At 44.3% G+C, this 20,891-nt stretch overlaps 2 protein-coding genes across 2 annotated transcripts in view; one reads left to right on the plus strand and one right to left on the minus strand.

The window, feature by feature from the left end:
• CPNE2 (copine 2) overlaps positions 1-3,583 on the plus strand; it is a 32,215-nt gene extending 28,632 nt beyond the window's left edge. The window contains exons 14-15 of the mRNA XM_062500372.1: positions 2,355-2,591; positions 3,476-3,583. Of these exons, the coding sequence (XP_062356356.1) occupies positions 2,355-2,591; positions 3,476-3,583 (345 nt within the window). The remainder of the gene's footprint in view (positions 1-2,354; positions 2,592-3,475) is intronic.
• Positions 3,584-6,002: 2,419 nt separating this feature from the next.
• On the minus strand, positions 6,003-20,595 carry PSME3IP1 (proteasome activator subunit 3 interacting protein 1). The gene is made up of 7 exons (XM_062500200.1): positions 20,529-20,595; positions 16,826-16,971; positions 16,545-16,643; positions 14,578-14,699; positions 10,584-10,717; positions 8,553-8,617; positions 6,003-7,423 (listed from the first exon to the last, which is right to left on the minus strand). Exons 2-7 carry the CDS (start codon positions 16,953-16,955, stop codon positions 7,206-7,208), a joined length of 768 nt encoding a protein of 255 aa, XP_062356184.1. The 5' UTR covers positions 16,956-16,971; positions 20,529-20,595; the 3' UTR covers positions 6,003-7,205.
• Between the last annotated feature and the right edge of the window lie 296 nt (positions 20,596-20,891).

Genomic DNA, 20,891 nt, shown 5'->3' on the forward strand with positions numbered 1-20,891 from the left:
AATGGGCACTAATAGTGCCATCAGAGGCAAGCCTGGCTTGGCTCAGTGTTTTTTTGGCAGCACAAAGCATTATTGATGAGGGATCTCACTCCCCCAGGGTCTTCTCCTCTTCCCTCCCATCTTCAACTCGTGCATCAAAGCCACTCCTGGTGCTGATGGCTTCGGTGGCTGCCTGGACCTGCCCTTCTCTTCCTCCCCTCTTGTTTGCTCCCAGCATTTCAAATAAGACCAAAAAACCTTGTAGTTTTTCCATAGCAACATAGATCACAAACAGAGCCCTCAGCTCTTAAGGGATGGGAGAATAAAACATCCCACGGCTGCGGGAGGGGCTGAGGGATGTTACACCATTTGACTCTTGGGGAAGGATTAATAAGCTTTGGGGAATTAAAACTCACCTTTCCAGCAGGGTCCCTGCATCCAAACTGCCCCTTTTCTCACCTCATGCTGTTCAGTGCTGCCTAATCCCTCCAAGTCCTGCTCACCTGCCTGAGCCTAATTGCTGGTATCATTAACAAATGGATCAGGAATCATCCCAGGAGCCCATGGGGATGCAGAGATCAGCCATTTTAATAAGAAAAACAGGAGACAGGAGGCAGGTGCTGCTGTGTTGATGTGCAATAGACCCCCCCTCAGCCTGGTCCTTGTGCACCAGCAGCTCTGTGGCTTGGCAGAGATGCCACCCTGGCTGGGTACTGCAGCTGGAGCTCAGAGGTGCCACCAGCACTCCTGTCCTGCTGTCATTTACTGACACCACCAAAACTGTCACTGCTCCCTGGGGAATCTCCCACTGATGGTCTCCAGCATTGCCCCCTGGTCCCTTGCTTATAGTGATGCTTATCACCCCTACACAGCCCCTGGGCTTTGAGGCTGATCCCCAGCATCAGCTCTTCTGAAATATGTTGTGATAAACATTTGACAAGCTCTGCCTCCCCACCCCTTTTCCTGCATACTTTCCAGCATTTTTCTCAGATCCTGTTACGGATTTCACAGAAAAAAGGGAACAAAGGGAAATAACCCTTTCCATGTTTCCAGTAGAAGGGCCAGGCAGAGAAGGGAGAACCAGCTTAAAGTCATTATCAGCTGCTCCCTTCAAGGTTTTATACTCTTCCTCCCATACTGGCTCCCAGATGGGGTGAGGTCTAAGTCCTGTTTCCAGTTTTGACCAGTGCAGGTCCTCTCCTGGAGTTTGTCCTCCAGACTCAGATGTTGCAGTCCTGCTCTGCAGGCGTATGTTTCACCATGATTTACTCTCAAAAGTTCATATTTAGATAAAAGCCCTGGACAGTGCTGTACAGGCAGGATTAATTCATCAAAAGGGGTTGATGTGGGGAAGGGCCAGACTTGGAAAAATCTCCTCACTCGTGTCCTTGGGTTGTGTTTAAGCTCTACCCAGCTTTGTTAGTACTTGGAGTTTAGCATTGCAGATCATCAAGAGCAGATGAAGCTTAGGGAAGGTTTCAGGAGATGGGGACTGGAAGAAGACCAGAAAAACAGGCTTGGGGCAGCACTCCTTCCTTTGCTTTTCCAGAATGCTGCACTAGCGGTTTTCAGAGGAAACGGAAAGAATGAGGAGAGGAACAAAGGGCTTTAATGCTCTTAAGTGCTTGTTTTCGTCATTTCTCCAGTACGCACAAGCTCTGTAATGTGCCAGAATTGAGCCATTACTTTTCCTGGAGACAGAGATGGGATTTTTGGGGGGTCCACATGCTCCAGGTTTGCAGAGCTTAGTCCAGCAGGGTCATCTGGCCATCTGTTTGTCCATCCTTCCCCAGTTCTTCAGGAGTGGCCCTGGTGCCCTCCTTTTCCCAAGGGAAAGGGAGCAGTTTCTAATGCTGCTGCTCTGTCATCCCCCAGCTTGCCATTATCCTCTGTATCCCCCCTCAGTGTGTCCCATACCCATCAGAGCAGGGAGATGTTGATGAGGAGCACCCCAAAACACACCCCACTGTGTGCGGGAAGAGGGAGATTTCATCTCCCAGCTGGGCTTATGTGTCAACCCTGATTTCCTCCTGGCCCTGACAGAGATCCTGTACAGTTTAGAAGTTGGGGATTTTTTCATCATTAAGTACAGCAAATCAGTAATTCAGAAAAATATTTTGGAGTGAGAACTGGTTTGCAGTTTAAGATCTTTCAAAAACCACAGGAAATAGGAACACCTGAATTTCTGGATTCTGCTAAAGGGCATGATGCCAGCTGTCCTGGGAAATGGTGAACCTCACCCCCAAATCCCCAGGGGACCTGCCACCCCTCATGTGAAGCACCCTGGCTACTGACAGCCTGCAGAGCGAGCCCTGGCTGCAGTGTGAGGGTGTACCCATCCCACTGGGTCTGACCCTGTGCCCTCCCCTCCACAGCAATACTTCATCCTCCTCATCATCACGGACGGGGTGATCAGCGACATGGACGAGACGAGACACGCAGTGGTGCAGGCGTCCAAGCTGCCCATGTCCATCATCATCGTGGGCGTGGGCAACGCTGACTTTGCAGCCATGGAGTTCCTGGACGGGGACAGCCGGGTGCTGCACTCCTACACTGGCGAGGAGGCCGTGCGCGACATCGTCCAGTTCGTGCCCTTCCGGAACTTCCGCAACGTGAGCGAGGGCAGGGGAGGTGATCGCGGGGGGAAATGGGGTGTCAGACCTGGAATCACACCCTGGAACAACCACGGTACAGGCAGACAGAAACAAGAGGTACCTGCCTGTCTCGCTCTGTCTTACCTTCAGGGATGGTCTGGCATGGATCATATAAATCAGCGCTGCAGGCAGGGGCAGGGAGGGGTAACTGCTCTGCAGTTCTGTAGTGGGCTCCACCTGACCATGCCATGTTTCCCTGTCATTGTCAGGTGGGAGCAAAAACTGGTGACTCAGAGCAGGATCTGGGTTCCTGCAGCAGGGTGGTGCAGCACTGGGCTCATGTTCCTCACCACAGTCCTGTAATGGTTTTGGTGAGACCCACTCAGGCCTCATCCAGCACCCCTAATGTGCCCCACACCAAAGGTTTCATGCTGAATTGTCCTGAGAAGGAACCCCATCCCCTGTAGGAAGGGGCAATGGTGTCAATGGCCCTGCACATTCCCTCTGTGGGATGGGTCCATTGCAATCATCCAGGAGACAACTCAGACAGAGGCTGTTGCTGGCACAGGATTGATTGCCAAGGATGGAGCTTGTGCTTATCTTCCCCTCTTTTAATTCCCCTCATTAATCAGTGTCTATCTATTTTACCTCCTGGTACTCATGTCTGGTTTTTCTGACCTACCCAGGATGTTTTATTCCTCTGTACCAGTGGATTCTCTCCTGGATGGAAGGGTAGTACAGAATATAATAAACCCAGGTGTATAAAATGCTGGCTAGCAAGAGACTGTAGGAGGTATTAAATGAAATGCCAAGATCTGAAGCTGGGGACAGCCCAGCCATGTTTGCTCAGTCAGTCCCCTGTGGCTGTCCTAACACTGGTGTTGATTCCCTTTGCCTCACAGGTCCCCAAGGAGACCCTGGCCAAAGCTGTGTTGGCAGAGCTGCCCCAGCAAGTTGTGCAGTACTTCAAGCACCAAAACTTGCCACCCATCAACTCAGAGCCTGCGTAGAGCTGTGCCAGGCTGCACCCCCTGCATGTTGCCGAAGCCTGTTGGTTGCCAAAAGCACGTTCCACATGCTTTTAAAGAGAAGAATACCCTTCCTGAAACACTTTGTACTTCTTAATTTAATTGCTAAGTTCTTAAGACTCATCCCAGCAAAGTGTCTGGATTCATTTTGTACAGTCTTGGCCCAAGGTAACACTAAGCAGCCAGGCCATGCCTTGGTCCTGCTCCGTTGAGTCACTTTTCAGTATTGAATGTACTTTGTATAATTTCAGTGGTACAGGATACAATTTTTATGATCAAAATTTGCTTTTTCCAAGCAATTAAATGCTTAATATATTATTATCATTTAATGAACTGGTTGTTGTATAGTTCACGTATTTGTGTTGTACCTGTACACCTGTCAGGTTCTGTGTTCATTTTTATACTGTGTACATGTTATATTTGTTATACTCAGGTTAATAAAGAAACTTGGACATTTAAAACTAAGAGTCTCCTAGATGGGAAGGTCTGGGAGCGGCTTACACTGTCAGCAGTGCTGGGTGTTTGGAGTCACCCTGACAGGGCCTGTCCTGGTCCCTCAGTTGCTCTGCTGGCTGCGCCCCAGGATCAGCCCCCCAGTGTCAATGGCAGCATCCCAGAGGGAGTGAGTGAAGGTGGATATCCTGGGGAAGGCAGCATGCCCTTAATGCGTGCCTGAGCTTAGTCTGTGTGCTTGGGAAAACCCTGGTGACCCCCACAACAAACCATCAAAGGGAGTTTCATGGTTCACTGCTGCTTCAACTCTAGAACAAGTCTGAGTAACAAAAGCTCCCTGCTGCCTGGGAGAAGAGGGGCTGGGTAATGAAATCCTGCTCTCCAGCAGCTCCCTTTGAGCTGCTCATCAGCAATGTGCTAATTGCTGCTTTATGATGTTCTTAACTAGATGAAGGTCTTTTGAAGCTGAGTATGCTGTTGAATATCTGGCAGGGATCACCAGCACTGCTCCAAACTCAAACAGACTTGACTTGAGTCTCCTCCCTGTTAATGGAAGCTTTTGAGGTGGGAGGTTGCTGTCCCTACATAAAGCCTGTAGCCCTTTCTGCACAGGCATGTGCTTCTGGTTGTTCTCTCTACCAGCAACCTTGTGGCTGTCACTGCTGCCACCAAGTCACCAGCACACAGATGGCCCCAGGCAGTCCCACAGTCAGTCAGCTCCAAGCACAGCACTGGGTGAGACCCCATCCGTTGGGAGAGGTGGGACTGCTCTGAGAAACGTTTGCCTTGCAAAACCTGGAAGGGAAATTAAACAACCAACACCACCCTCTTCTAAAGGGAGAAGCAGCCTTTGAAGGGTGGCTTGTTTAAAAATAATGTTGTATCCAGCTCAGCTTCCAGATCGAAGTCTGCGGCTTTGGAAAAAACTTTTTTTTTCTTTTTTTTTTTAGATTTCCATCAAGAACCTCACACGCAGCTGCAGGAGCTCGTAAACTCTTCTGCTAGTAGAGTGTTTGTGGGGGTTTGTTGGGCTTTTTTTAACACCTCGCTGAAGCTTTAACAACTACCACAGACAACAAGTGGTTTATTGAGCTGTCCCTGGGGAGGGGATGAAGCACACACTATGCTTCATGGCTTTTTCTTAAAAATAACAACAACAACAACAAAAAAATCTAAATCCACCAGTGAATGAGCTGCTGGAGCCATCCAAAGCCAGCTCTCAGTCCCCAGCTTTGGCAGCCTGGGGCAAGGTTACTTCCATAGCTGCCCTTTTCAGGTCTGCTTTATCCTCCATCCCATGCACTCTGCACTTGCCAGCACATCTCCCAGAGCACTGGAGTATTTTAATGTCAGATGGCTTCTGATGTATAAAGGTAAATGGGACCAAGGGATGGAGTGAGGAGCTGGGACAGCTCTGCAGTTTGTCTACACAGGCCAGGCCCTGAGAACAGCAGAGCAGACTCAAAGGCATTCCCCAGGTGTCCTATTCCATTCTTCTAGGAACAGGAGAAAGGCAGAGGGCCCTCACATCTGCCTTTCCTGGATTATGTCTCCTCCTGGCCTTGCATAGCCCATGTACACACCATAACATACACACCATCTCACCTGCAGCCCACCTCTGCATTTCCCACAATTGGCTGGAAACTCCCACCATAAATTTCTGTCTAAATCAGGCATTATGACTGCAGCTGTACAAGATACCACTCAGGAAAATGGCCCCAGAATGCTGACAGCTGGGCCAGGCTGCTCTGACTCTAAAGTCAGATTACTGATCCAGTTTAATGCCAGGGAAGAACACCAACAGCTCTCATACCAACTCCTTGAGGCTCTTGCCCAAGCAACTTTAATAAAAAAATACGCTTTGGTTTTTTTTTGTGCACCACTTCCATTTCATTCCATAGCTCAGTAAGACGAAAGTCATCAAAAGCAAAGCATTAGGGAGGCTGCTACTTATTTTCCACCTGAAAGTGGCATAATTACTGTAAAGAGGCAGGAACAACTCTGGAGCAAACACAGGAGGTGTCAGGCAGCCCAGAACAGGGGAGGAATTTCAGTGTGTAAGGATCTGACTGTGGCTGTGCAAACAGAAAGGGTATTTGGCTAAGGACAGCTTCATTGTGAGCACAACTCTCCCCATTTCCTTTGGAAAATTCAGCACTCAAGCTAAGGCATAAATCCACTGCAGGCCTTGTTTTCTCTGCTTTTAGCTCAGCTGCTCTCTCCCAAGTCCCTCAGTATCACCTCCAGGTAACTGCCCTTTGGCACACACTGAGATTGAAAGGATGGGCCCTCAGCCGTACTTCTGGAATTCTCCATCCTCTGTACAAAGGAATTTGGCTGAACAGGGAAGTCCCACCTGCTCTAGATTCATGCCCTTCAGGACATTGCTGCTGAAAAGCTGCATGACTTGTCAAGGCCCAGTGCTGGAGCAACAGCCTTCGAGCAGAAAGGCCAACTGCAGTTCCTGTGAACTCACTCAGACCAAGTGTTCCATCAGCACCTCTACTTTTGTGGGAAGCTGACCTACACCTCTTGTGGATTGTGGTTTGAGGGAAGGGCTGGTTGGGTAGAGCAGAAATTGATTAATGGAATGAGAACAATTATGAATGGCACAGGCAGAGATAAAAAAATGCATTCAGAACGTCTTTAATCATGTAACACTAAAACTTCCTTACAGTGTCATGGCAATCTACACTTCACCATCTGCTCAAATTTGGTTCTGCCCCCATTTTTCAAATACAGAATAAAAATGACATTTTAAAACAGAACACATGGCTCCTTCTACAAGACTTCACTGCTTCAAGTGATTATTTTTTGCCTGTAAGTCTTGTATAAACTTCTTAAATCAACATAATTCTTTCTGTAAGAATTGTAAAAGCTAAAGCTCTCTCCTCCATACCCTCAGACCTTTGTGACATGGTTAGGAGTGCCTTCTGTTTTTGGATGGCAGCTTTTCTTCCAGGCTCAGTAGGCACCCCAGAAATGGAAAGTTGGGGGGGGGGGGGGAATGATGAGTTACTTTAGGAGCATCTGAGTGTATTAAAGTTGAGAAGTTAGCTAGAAAGATTATATTTGGGGCAGAAGGATGCAACAAGCATCCATCAGGACTTTGGAAGATATTCTGCACTACATTACTCACGGAGGGATTTTGTTATGGACCATCAAAGAAACTGTTGCCACGAAAGACAGAAGAGACAATCTTCCCAGTGGAATTGATAGTGCCTTCGCTGTCTGAGCTGGACTCCGAATCGCTGCTCCCCGAGTAGGCGCCCAGGCCAGGCAGGATCCCGATGCACACAGCTGCTGAGGGACAATGCACTGTGGAGCCTCCCACTGAGCTGCTCCCCAAGGGAACACAGGAGGGTTTTTCTGGAAGAGAGGAAACCCCCGTCAAAAACTGGAGTGCAGGAAAGGGCTTTCAATCAGCCCAGGAACCGCCACGTGTCACTCACCTGCTTTTCCCACATCAGCAACGGATGATTTCAGGATTTAATTAGAGCATAAGGCAGCTTTATGCTGTAATAAAGCTATTCTGGCAGGGAGGACTTGCTACCTCAGGGGATTTTTTTCTTCTCATCCTTAGTTTAAGCCCAGCTCTATGCTGGCATTACAGATTTTTTATTCTAAAGCTGTCAGTTTGATGCTTGTCATGTACCAAACCCACTAAATAAGAATAAATGTCTCTGCTTTGAGTAATTGAGTATTTATTTTTTTTTTGCAATATAACAGCATAGTTGAGAAAAAGTTTTATTCCATCATTCTGCTAGTCAACATCACCCATCTTTCCATGGCTAATTAATTATTTCTGCTGTTCTGAAAGTTTACTGAACAGAAGGAGATTCAGGAAGCGCCTTGGGTTGTAGTTACACAACTGCAGCTCACCCGATTTGTGTCAGAGTATCTTGACAGCAAGTCAATTGCAGCCCTGACAGCTAAAGCTGAAACACAACTTAATTTTTCTTCTAGTTCCCCACAATTTTCTGAAACAAATTGATTTCAGGATGGACTGAATCACTTCAGAGCATAAAGCTGAAGTGGATGTATACAAATCCCATACACTGCTGCCGTGAAGAGGAAGGGAATGATCTGTTCTCCACATCTCCTGCCCACAGAACAAGCATTAAACTTGAAATGCACCTAAGGACAATTCTATTAGTTATCAGGTTAAACTCTTTCAGATTAATAAACTTCTTGAAGGAAGACAGTCCCTATCTGTGGACACTTAAGAGCTTCTAAGATAAATATCTGTCAGGACTGGTTTGGGCAGGGGACATCCTGATAACCTGCAGAGGTTCCCTGCAGCTCTATTTTCCATGAAGGCTGTCAGCACCCACACTTACCATTTCTACTGCTTTAAAAGAGAATGTGCCAACCAAAGTCCATGCTGTCTTACCCAGCGAAGGAACAGAAAAGCAAAGCCTCTATGAGATTTAACCCCAACTCAGTTGCTGTTCAGTGACAGACACACAGCTTCCCACATGCAGAAGTCGGGACATACCTTGATTCTTTTCATCATGATCAGTGTCTAGTTTCAACCTCTTCACACTGTTACCACTATCTGAACTGTGGAAAAAATGAGAAAGTGTCTTGTTCTTCACAGGTAACCACTTAATTACTGTGAAGTCATTGTTACAGCTTTGCCTCAAATGCTACAGCAAGGGCCAGCAGGGTCCCCTGATGACCATCACCACTTCCAACTGCCATTAGCTAAGGCTCCTTGCAGGATATGCAGGATCCAAGAAAGCTTCAACACCTACACTGCATGTAACACTTGTTAACCTGGGAAAGGAACACACCTCTCAGAGTTCAAATCAAACCCTCATACAGCAACCTAGTGCTGCCTATTCAGCAGGATGTGCCCCACAGGAGACAGGGAATGACTACCTGAGCTTCAGACACCCACATGACCACAGCCTTGCACACGTGGATGATTATCATGCTTGCTGGTGCCAACAATCCATGGCTTTCCCCTTGCAGGACTTCCTTCCCCTCTTTCAAGGACCTAGAGAGCCTGTTCTAAAACATCTGGAAATCTTGCACCCAGTAAACCCAGACACTCTTACAGTAATTCACAGAGCTACAGTGTCCAGAAAGGTCCTTTCTGGGTCCAAAGTGGCACTGGGAGAAAGGAGCATGACTTGGACTTCTGGCTCTTCAGAGCTTCTATAGCTCTCCCCTGTCACTGCTCAGATTTCCCCCCCCAAAATCCTGCATGTACCCAATTCTAAAGCATCCACATAAACAAATGCTTCCCACATCAGCAGTGATGAACTGATGAAGCATGAGCATTATTATGCATTAACTCTTTTTGGTCCCTATCAGAACATGCAGTACAGATGAAAGGTTATTCTGTGCTAAGAGCTTTTAATAGTAATACATCCTTTACAGGAAATTACAAAGCTCAGGGAGCAGATGTTGAGCTCACACTACACTTGCTTTGGGCCACTTTGCAATAGAAGATAAGATGGCAAAAATAGAAGACTGCAAAGCAAGTCTGCAATGGCACTGACATGTCAGTTAAGATGCTCTCTTTAAACAGATGCCATCTGCAGACTTTAGAAGTACTATTAAGCACATGTCAGCTCCTTTTCTACATCCTACTGGGTTAAGTACTATTAGTTACAAGACAAAAACAACATTATTGGCTGCTTGTTATCAGCTCAGGGTTTTTCTTTTCTGCCTTCCTGAAATCCAAACTATTATCCAACCCCACAGACATTAGGTGGTGGAAGTGTTTACTTCAGTTTTCAGACATGCAATTAACTGCTGTGCTGGGAGCTAAACATCAACCTACAAGATAAGCTTCTAAAATAATATCACATTCTCTGAGACGATTCAAACACACTGGATTTTGAGATACCAGGAATCATCTAAAGTATTAGATGATTCATCTGTGGAAATAACTCTGGTCCCACATGCCTGGTTTCTCCATAACCTGTAGCACACCAGCAGCTGTATTTCCAGGCCAAGATCAAAGCAGCAAACACATCACAAATGCAGCTGTCACCTCCCTGGGATGGAAAGGGTGTTGATGTATCAGTGCAAACTACTGGGAAGTTTCTCTGATATCCTCAGGACCAAATTGGTACACAAAGCTCCTCTCTAGTAACCTTGTCTTCCCCATGCTGTCCCCAGCAGCAATTAAAAAAATCCATTTTAAACACAGGTATAATTGGCTGATAAATTAGGCAACCTGAATGAAATTGCATTCCTGAAGTGACACTGATATCTACAGAGACATAAAATAGATTCCCTCGAACCCCAAGCAGGCTTGCCCAAGCCTGGCACTCTAAAATGAAGATCCTACCCACTTGCTTTACACACACTTATCTATTTGATTTGCTTCATGTTTTTCCCCACAGTTTGTGAGAGCCTATAGCAACAAGACTGGTCTTTTCTTATACCTCCCCCCTTTTTTCTTTAGGGCTAAGGTTTACACTTCACTCTCTGGAGGCAGTTTTGGCCGGTCTCCCTTTACACTGCTAACTGGGTTCCGTTCCTCATGAATTTATAGAGGTGTGAAACTAACCTTCTGTGTTTCACAGCTCCTGCCAACAGCTTTGCCTGAGAAAATTTGTTCTTGTTTTCCACTGACTTCATGGGCAATTTCTTCTCAGTTTCCTTCTTTGGGTCCATACTGACTCCCACTTTAGCGAGAGTGCTGTGAATTAAGGGTTAAGGATCAACTGGGAAGGAAGGGGGGGAACAGACATTTCCTCCCTGATATATTTAGCCAGCTCTGCTGACAGCAGCGACCTAAGTTCATTCACATATTCTATCAAAATAAACTTATTTGTAATGACACTGAGCTGGTAGCCTCAGCCAAAAGAGAAGATACTTCGCCCTCTGGGGTCTGAGCTCTCTCAGGTAGCAGGATCAGCTCTCCCTGTGAAAATGTCGAGGCAGCAGTCTGGGAGCTCCTGTTCTGAAGCCAGAAAGGTGTAACACAAAACACCCAGCACCCATGAACATATCCACCATCCTGCCTTTTCCTAAAGGCCTTAGAAAAGCAAAAAGGTGAGGCTGGACCAAAACAAACAAACCAGATAGGCAATGCAGTACTTCCCCTTCTATGGGTATCAACACATTTGTAATTCAAATTTGCTGCTCCACACTCTAATCCTTACCAGAAAAGCTATGTAGCAATCTATGCACTCACTGCCATTCTTCAAACCCTCTTTTTGCTGAGCCCAGCAGACTTCATCCTAGCAAGACAGAACAGTTGCATTTTTTGTGTTTGGTCTTTAGCACTATACCTTTTCAGCTCATATCTCTGTAAGGACCACAAGGCTTCTACTGCTGGTCTGAGCACAAATCCCAAGAGAAAGGAGACATTGATTAAGGGGAACTGTGGTCCAAGATTCACCCAAAAAAGACTGCAACTGCTCAGAAAAGCTAAGTAGATTAAAACAGTGTTAGCAAGGTGCAATGCAGCTGAAACTTATAATGAAATGAAGAAGCTTAAGCAGGTTCTCAGATGGGATAAGAAGGAGCTTGGTCTGTTTGTTAGGGCACACTCTGCACACACAGAACACATCTCCTTGTGTGATGAAGAGAAATCTGTCAAAGACCCTGTTTGTAGATGAGGTGCCAGGAGAGTCACACAAAATTCAGCAAAAATTTTAACTGCACAGGCAAAGGCAAATGAACCTAGTTTAAAAGCATGTTTATAAACTCAAATCTAGTGCTCTAACAGTTTCTCCTCCAACTACAATTCCACAAGCTGGAGTTTTACAGGTGCCCCAGTCACTGCAGACATATATTGGATAGTGAATTTCATATGATGGCCCATATATTTGAAGCCATAGCTTTTCCCCCCACTGAACATCTCAAAACCAAAAACTTAAAAGACTCTGCTTTGAACTGACACTCAGTCTCCAATGACTTTACAAACAGGAATGTTCAGATGCCATTTATTATTTGATTTTCCTAAGGATACAGCAGTTACCCAGACTTACTTCAACTGAGTGTTCTCAGCCCAAACCACTGTTCAATTTTATCTATTTTTGAGATGGTACAGGAGTGCCATCCTGTGGCTGCCTGAAGTCATCTGAAAGCTCCTTGTGCCAAATGATTTGATGCTGCCACACAATTCTTCCATACACTGCAGTGCTCAACTGCCACATTTAGGTTCGTTACCTTGTTATATTCTAAGCCTGGCTGAGGAAGTCAAAGGCTTTTCTTTTAAAAGATACCAAATTGCAGGCTTTTAGCTTCCATCCTAAAACTCCTCAATTAGAAGGGTACAGCACATTTTTAGTAGGTATTTTATACATCCTGCTGTCATTAGCAAATGTAATGCTGTACCCAGCCAAGAAGTGTTCCCTCTCAGGAAGACAACATTAGAAACAAACCTCTCAATCTTAAATATCAACTGCACTAAACAAGCTGTCCTTCAGTAAAGCCAGCTTCTTGGAGGGGGACTGTTCCTACATTTAGACGGCAGTGAAGACAAGATCTTGTTCTGAAATACTTACTGGAAATGGCTTAAAAAATATTTGTAAATCTTTATCTGAACAGGGGGGGTCTGGATAAGGTAACGAACAAACAAACAAACCTAGCTGTTCATTCAGGAGAAAGAAAAATTCCTATTCATCCATGCATATTAATTTCTTATGTTCAAGTGTACATTAAAATATTCCAAGGCATATTTATCCTGAAGATGTATAATTTTGTGACTGTTCAACCTGAAAAGTTAAAGAAAAAAAAAATCTCTGTACTTGAATATTGATGTAGTTTTTACCATTAAATTAATGCCTCTGGGTAGCTTAAATTAGATGTTATATCAGGAAAAGGAGCAAATAATGCAATCCATTGGGTTGACATTCTTCTTATTAATTTGGAAGAGCACTCAAACAGTAGCTTTAGATGCAGCACAGTGGTTTTTGTCAGTGCGGTGACAAACCATTAGTAACAACCTGCAGAAGCAAAAAACACTTTTGCATTTCAGACCACCACCAAAAATTTCAAACACAAGTCATTTTGCTCTGAGGTTGCTTGAAATATTATGGTTAAATAAAAATAATTTAAAAGTGGAAATTAAATGGGCAACGCTTTTGATTTTCTCATGAGATGTGACTATAAAACATTCTCCCTTCCTCCACCCCATCAGCAATAAGTTCTACAGTTTTATTTTTACAGCAAGATTTCAGATTCAGGGCCATCAATATTACTAAGAGTGCAAAGACTGAGGTAAGATGGCCTGTACATCTTGATCAGGCTGTTCAGGGATCTGTGTGTTATGTGGCTAATTCAAGGCAACTTAAGATTCCCCCAGGGCTGGTATGGTTCACCCCAGATGTACATGACATAATGAAAGGTGTCAGCTGCTCCCACAGCACAATCACACTGCACAGCCCTGGTTCAGCCAGCCCCGCAAGCAACCATCACCAAAACTAAATATATCCCATGAATATCCCAAGATTAGATCCAGCAAATCAAGAAAATACTCCAAATCATCAGCTAACTGCAGCCTATTTCTGAAGTTAAAAAAATGCATCAGGATGGCTTTTTCATAAACGCATTCCTGAGCTACTTGAGATGCTCTTCATGGGACACACGCTCTAAATTGTAAAACATTGACTAACATGAGACAACACCAATCTCTGTAGTATCAGCACTATTCAATGTTATTTGCTGACTAGTTTTGGTCACCTTCTTGTGTCTACAAGCTCTTTCAGTTATAATAAGCTTCCCTGAGAACTTGTGTTTTGTTCACCCATAACTCAAAAGCAATGGAGACAAGGAAACCATCAGATTCTGCATAGGTTCAGTAAACCTCAAAAGAGCAACATTTTGCTTAGAACAGAAATTCTTAGATCATTGCAATCTTCCTTGACTGGCACTAATTAGAGAGAAAAAGCATCCTATATTATTTTCTAGCATATCTACAAGAAAATTAGGCATTTAACAGCAAAGCCAAACTGTTCTGCTCTTAGTCCTGCCTACAAGTGTATTACCCAAAGGAGTCGAGACTCCGTGGGCACTGACTTGCCAGAAGAAAGTCAGCACATCTGCACAGATGTATTTAATTTCTCATCCTGCAGATATCAGCAAGGAAGAAAGTACCTTAATACCCCAAGAAGAGTAATAGAGAGAGCAATCCACACATTATTTCAAACAGGTATGTTAAAATCAGGCAGTTAAAAAAAATATATATAATTTTCCATAAGAAGACAAAAGCAAAAGATCAGAAATAATAGGCTGTTTTTTCTTTATGTTCTCTTTCTCTTTTTAGTGATGGTATTTCATAATCTCCATACACAAAAAAACCAAACCACAACCAAACCCCAAAACAATGGAGAGAAGGAAAGAAAAGTATCAAAGTGGGAGTTGAGGGGGGAATATCAAACATTGCAGTACTCTAGCAAAGCTACAATGAAACCATTAAACTTTGAAAGTGTATCATTATACACCTTCTGTAAAAAGCAGTTTTATAAAAAGAATGTCAACTGACAGAACAAACTACAACCCACTCTTACCCTCCTCTGGATAACCACCAGCCATTTTAGTGCAAAGGATATTCTGTATTCATTTAGTTCTTTCAGCTCTTCTTCCCTTCGTTGCTTTTCTAGTAGCTCTTGCTGCCGAGAAACCTCATCAAGGAAATGAGTCTCATCTTCATCTAAGCCTCTTACCATATTTTCTGAATAAAGAAAGGAGAAATTTGTTGGTTTCAGACACCAAGTTTAAGTCTGTCTCCTCCCAATGTTCTTAAACCAACCATTAACTATAAAAACCACACTACTCCTTCTCTCAAAAATCTTGCCTCAAAAGAGGAAGTACATTTTCTTAGAACAAACAATTCCAACCTAATTAGTTTTTAACACCTGTTCAAAAAATCTTAAAAAATAGAAGCAAGACGACTTCTAATTTCCAAATAAAAACAAATTCTTTCTAAACATGCTACCCTACTTTAGGGAAAGTACATGCTAGTGCAGCAGGAAGTTTTTATTTCCTGTTCTGCAAATGTTCAATGCCTCCTGAGCAAATTATTTAATTAGAATGACAATAAACAGTATGTTTTAGAAAGACCAAATCTTGCTGTTTGTAGTCATCATCAGAGATCTTAGCCCAAATACCACCTTTAGTCTTCATTAAAGTTTAATTCCATAGGAGGATTTTTAGGCTTTGATATGAAGTCATAATACTTTTAATCTTCACCCACATAGGCAAGCCCTAATCACTTTAAGGGCAAATTAGGAAATCCATTCATACTGATAATTGGAAAGCTTGTGTCTGACAGAAAAGCTCTGGAAATCAATTATTATTTGAGGTTACTTTATAAAAGCCAATCCCTGCTCCTTCCAACTCATGCAGAGCTCATTCATAAATCTTTAAACAGCAACTTGTAGCACTTACTACTACTGCTGAGGGCCCCTTCAGAGAGCAAAATAGTCAAACTCGGGACATTTTTTGAAGATAGTAACATGAATTAATTTCATTTTCTGCCTGCCTCATCTGCTAACTAAGAGGAGCAGCCACTGAGGTCCTTTGAGCTCAGGTTTTATTGAGGTTCCCTCCCAGCACTCTGCAGCAGGCTTTGTTCTCCAGGTTAGCTTGTATCTGATATTCTGCTGTGGTTGCCTTAAAAGCAGAAGTGGGTTTACTTCTCAGGGCTACTTTCTATTCCTTGGAAATGAATGGAATTGGATTACCAAAGCAAAGGGGTTGCAGATCTAACATAACTGGCCAAGAAAAACTATTCATTTAGACAGTTATCAGAAGCCCTTCCCATTCAGGCTGACAGCAGGCAATTTTTGGGTGGCTCCTTGGGGAAGAATTGCTTAGTCATGTTACCAAAAATGACTGGGGTCAAAAGTTTACTGTTAACTCTCTAGGTGAAAAGAATCCTGTAGGTCCAGCTGGAGACTTTAATGCATTAATGCTGCTATGTGTACTTGCCACTTTTCAAAGAGCTTTTCTATAAAACCAGAAATTCAAATATCAATAGAAATTATGTTCCCATTTCATTAGAAGCATCAAACATCTACTTTTGAAGAATCAAAACATGTAAATTTATTTCTTCCAAATCATAATCTTAACTCTTAAATCACTTTAAGTCCAATAATTATGGTTTGGAAATGTAACAGCTGTTCTAACAGGATTTCTGTAATTAATTCAAGCACATGTTAAAGCATGAGTTCATGAATCACAAAACCACAATAAATTTCCACTTTTTCATGGATTGCTATCAAGTTAGTTTGTTTGGGTGTTTTTTTTTTCTTTTGCTTTTTTATTTTATATGTAATATAAGCTCAGTGTTCAACAGTTTACAGCTTGATAACTGCAAACATTTTTTGAGTTTTGCATGTGTGCAGTGCTCAGTCTCCAGAAGGTGTTCCTTTAAAAATCCAGGACTTAAATAATACTCCCCTGAAGCCTTTGTTTCCCTCTCAAAGAGGGAGACAAGACACACAGACATGTCCTCTAGTCAGAAGTTGTGCACAGCTGTTGCATACAACACATGCAGTTTGCTGCTGGTGCTTACTGAATTTAAATTGCTCCTCAAACTCCTGCTGCTTCTTTTCTCTCTGTTCCTGGAGCCTTTCATACAAGGACCGTGGGTCATATGCCTCCTCTGGGCATTCTGAAAGGAATAAATCAGGAAGGGAGACCATATGTTAGAAACACTAAACCACCAACAGTTCCCAGTTCCTTCACGTAAAACCCTTTTAAATTATAGAATATAAAAAGCCATTACTTTTTCTATTTTGCACAAAAGGGAAAAATTCTCACAACTTCTTGTAAATACCAACATTTAGCCCATACCTTTTGGGTCCTCAGGTTTTCTGACCTTTTCCCATTCCTCTTGCCTTCTCTTTCTCCGCTCCTCTAGCTCTGCTTCAGACACAAACCTCTTGTTAATCACGAGGTCAGCAGTTCCATCTCCCCCATCCATTGTGGAATAGTGTCCCCTAAAAACACAACAGGCAAAAAACATCAGGAGTCTGATTATGCTTTTCAGTGAGTGAAACATTACTAAATACCTGGAAAAACAGACTTGCTGCCCTTATGATAACTTCAGTTCTCTGAAGAACACTGCATAGTAAGCACTGACTGAGACACAAAGTCACTGCATAACTGCTAAGACTAATAAGCATCATCTATTACTCCTTCTTTACTCTTTTTTCATAATCATGTCTTTCTTGCTTGTCACCTGCCTCAGGCTGTTTCTCTGAAAGTCATGTTTAATGGATTTATTTTGCTTAAATAAATATTTTTAAAAATAAAATTAAACACCCTCACCTACACTCTCATCCTTTTATTTCTGTTCCTCCACATAAATTCTGAAGAGAGATAAAGTGATGGCAAAACATCAAATCCCAAGCTCTTTTTGCCCCATCTACGACAATTTGAGAAAGCTTGCCTGTTTTCAGTTGTTGAATGCATATATTTAGAAGTGATTAACAGTGAGATTTCAGAACTTAGCAACTGTTCTGGTTTTGGCTGAGACAGAGCTAAACTTCTTAGTAAGTGCTACAGTTCTGTGGTTTGGGTTTGGTATGACAATAACATTGATAACACTCCTGCAGTTTTAGCCTAAGTCAAAGACTCCTCAGTGTCTCAGGCTCTGCACAAGAAGCTGTGGGGGAGCATGGCCAGGACAGCGCTGGCTATCCTGAACTGGCCAAAGGGATATTCCAGAGAATCATGACCACAGAACACTGTGCCTGGTATAGAAACCAAGGCGACCTGGCTGGGAAGTCAACAGATGAGTGAGAAAGGGATTTCCCTGTGGCTAAAACAGAGCTGGAGGTAGAAAATGAGCAGCACTTCCCTTGGAGAGAGCACAGCCCCTTCCCATACAGTTGCAGCCACCCTCTGCTTCAAGATTTCAATACCAGGGGCAGTGTGGAGATGCTCCAAGTAGCTGAGCTAACAAGGAAACTCAGTTTCTTGACACCTGTAAGCCCAGGATGAAACAAACTGCTTCTGTAAGTCCTAGGTGTCTCCTTTCAGAATTATTCTGCCAGCTCCATACTACACGATGAAGCCCTAATGCCTGTTTTTGTTTCAAGCCTGTATATCAAAACTGTACACACAAGTACAGCATAAACAAAACAAAACAAACAAACAAACAAACAACAAAAAAAAACAAACAACACATACATACACAGTGTTAACCCTATAAACTGAGGGGTTTGGGCTTTCTGTGCTGATGAGTGTTGACCCTGAGGAGAACACTGCTTTCGACCTGAGGCCATGGAGAAAGCTTCCAAAATTAAATGATAAAACTGGGATCACTGGTGTGTAGTTTGAATAAAAGTTTGTAATGTTACATGGTGGAAAAAATAGAATTTAAGGTTTTAGAATGTATCAATATATAGAAAGCAAGATGGAAGTTTCAGGACGGAAATTTCTTCGTCATAAGTCTAAGTGGTACTTTTGTAATTAAATAGAAAATTCCTCATTGTGGGTCACAGGCGATTAGTTATTAGGCTAGAAGTAGAAACAATTTAAGTGTCCATTATTAAATGGACATAAATGGCTTAAAAAGCCTTGTAGAGAGAGATGTGTGGCCATTTTTAGCTTGTTAGCTAGAAGTATTGTAAAACTCACTGTAACATAAATAAGAATTAACAAACAGCTAAGTCCAAACACAAAATACTGCCTCTCAAGCATTTAATCCCAACTCTGGCAGAAAAGAAAAAGAAGATAAAACACAGTAACACAGAGCTGTTCATTTAAAGACATGCAAACATAACTTTTTCCTACTTTATTCTCTCCCTGGTATAACTGCAGCAAGTTAAGGACTGCAGGTGACTGCTCACAGTTCTGCCAGGTACTGTTCATTTGGGATCTTACCCTGTCTGCATTTCAGCATGGAATATATCCCAGAACAGTCACTTTTCCAAGGAAGAAGGGATGCATTAACCCAAATAAGGGAAGAAAGCTGTTTATCATCCTCCTTTCATAGCACAACGAATCAGTTCTACAGAAAATCCTGAAATCCTTACAAAAACTGATACTTTTGTGGGGTATTGCTTGTAACAAAAATGAAAAAACTGAGGTCTCAGGAGAAATCCAGGTTACAGCACTGGACAAATATTTGTTACAGAAGGATGCATTCTTAAGGTTACTATTCTTAAAAGAAATTAAGAAAAAAGAATTCTCTTAAGAGCTGGGGACAGGAAAGATACATCCAGGGCTGTGGATTTTCTCTTTTTTAAACTTTTTTATCTTTTTTAATATCTAACAAAAAAAATCCACCCTAAGACAAGTCCAGTTTCCAGAAAGCATGGAACACTTGTTTACAACTTGCTCTTTGAGTGCAATTTCTGAAGGTGGTTGAAGCTGGAAACCTATGCAGAAGATAAAAATTGAATCTCACTGCCAAATACAGGTCCTGATCACAAGGCGAGCTTTCCTATCCAAATGCTACATGAGCAACATATTTTGTTTTTCCACTTGTGTCATCTCAACCTATATATTTGGAGAGGAAACAAAAGATTCTAAGACAATGGTGACAGAAAGTAATAAAAGCAAACTGAGAGAGAAGAATTCTGCAAGAACACAGTATTCTCTGGGGACTAAAGCAGCAAACCACCTGCAGTAGTCAGAAAATATATTTTAAGATATGTTAAGTGGATTAAGGTTTAACTATGGCCTGAGATGCAGCAATGGTGTTTTCAACACCATTCTGAACACTGTTGTCTGATACTGACAACCCCATCTTGGGGAAAAAAACCCCATCAAGCAGCATCAGATTAAAGTTCACTTGCACTTATAAAGTTTGCTGATCTTGCTGTATTCTTTGTCCTCTCCCATTAGAGGCAAACACACACAAACCAGACCCGGCAAAAAACATGCACTTGGCAACTTCTCCCTATTTACATATGTTTGCATCTGGTGACTGTATTCTAGGGCTATGCTGTCACTGCAAATGACAAAGATTTGTCACAGTTGCTGCAGGTTTTTATAATACCAGATGGCAACACCCCCAGGATCAAAAAACCTCCCAAACTTCATAACCCTTGCCACCACTTAGGCTGGAACAGATGTAGAGCAGCGACAGTGTCTTGGTTACCCGAGTGCACCTTCCAATATATTCAGCCCTCATTAAATAACAAAGACTACTTACATACCCATTTCATCAACCCACCACTGAACCAAGCGGGGCAGCGCTCCCCGCACCACGTCAAATAAGGCTCTGCGTGCCGAGCCTGGAGCCGCCCCGGAGACGGAGGGGATGAATCGCTCCCCGCCAGCCCGAACCCGCCCCCGGAGCTCGGTACCCTCCCGGGAGTGCCGGGCTCGATCTGCTCCGAGTCCTCACTGTCACCTCCTGTCCTCACCTTCCCTCCAGCCCCTCGTCCCGGGAGCTGCCCATGGCCCGCCGCGCGCGCGGGGCCCAGACCCGGCCTTCCTCACCCCTGCACCCGAAGGGCCCGGCGGCCCGGCCACAGCCGCTATCCCCGCCCGCGGGCGCTTCCTCCGGCCCCACCGCCCCGGGCCCGCCCCCGGCACATACCGCGGCCCCTCACAGCGAGCGGCACCGCCGGGCCCGCAGCGTCGCCATTGACCCCGCTCCTCTCCGCCGGCCGCCCCGCCCCTTCCGCCCGCCGCAGCCAACCGAGACAGCCCTTCCTTCGGAGGCCCCGCCCACGCGGCAGCCAATCCCCGCCGCTCTTACAGCGGGCAAAGCGGCGCGCGGAGCGGACGGGGATTGGCTGCAGGGAAGACGTCACGGCGACCCCACTCTGCGATTGGGCGAATCTCCGGTTCCGGGGGCGGGGCAGAGGGCGGGGCGGGTCGCCCGGGAGACGGCGGGGGGCGCGGTCGCGGGCAGGGGCGGGGCCTGGGCCGGGGCGGGGCCGCTCCGTGAGTCGCCTCC

This window comes from Cinclus cinclus, chromosome 11 (genome assembly GCF_963662255.1).
Source record: "Cinclus cinclus chromosome 11, bCinCin1.1, whole genome shotgun sequence".
NCBI classification, from domain to species: domain Eukaryota; kingdom Metazoa; phylum Chordata; class Aves; order Passeriformes; family Cinclidae; genus Cinclus; species Cinclus cinclus.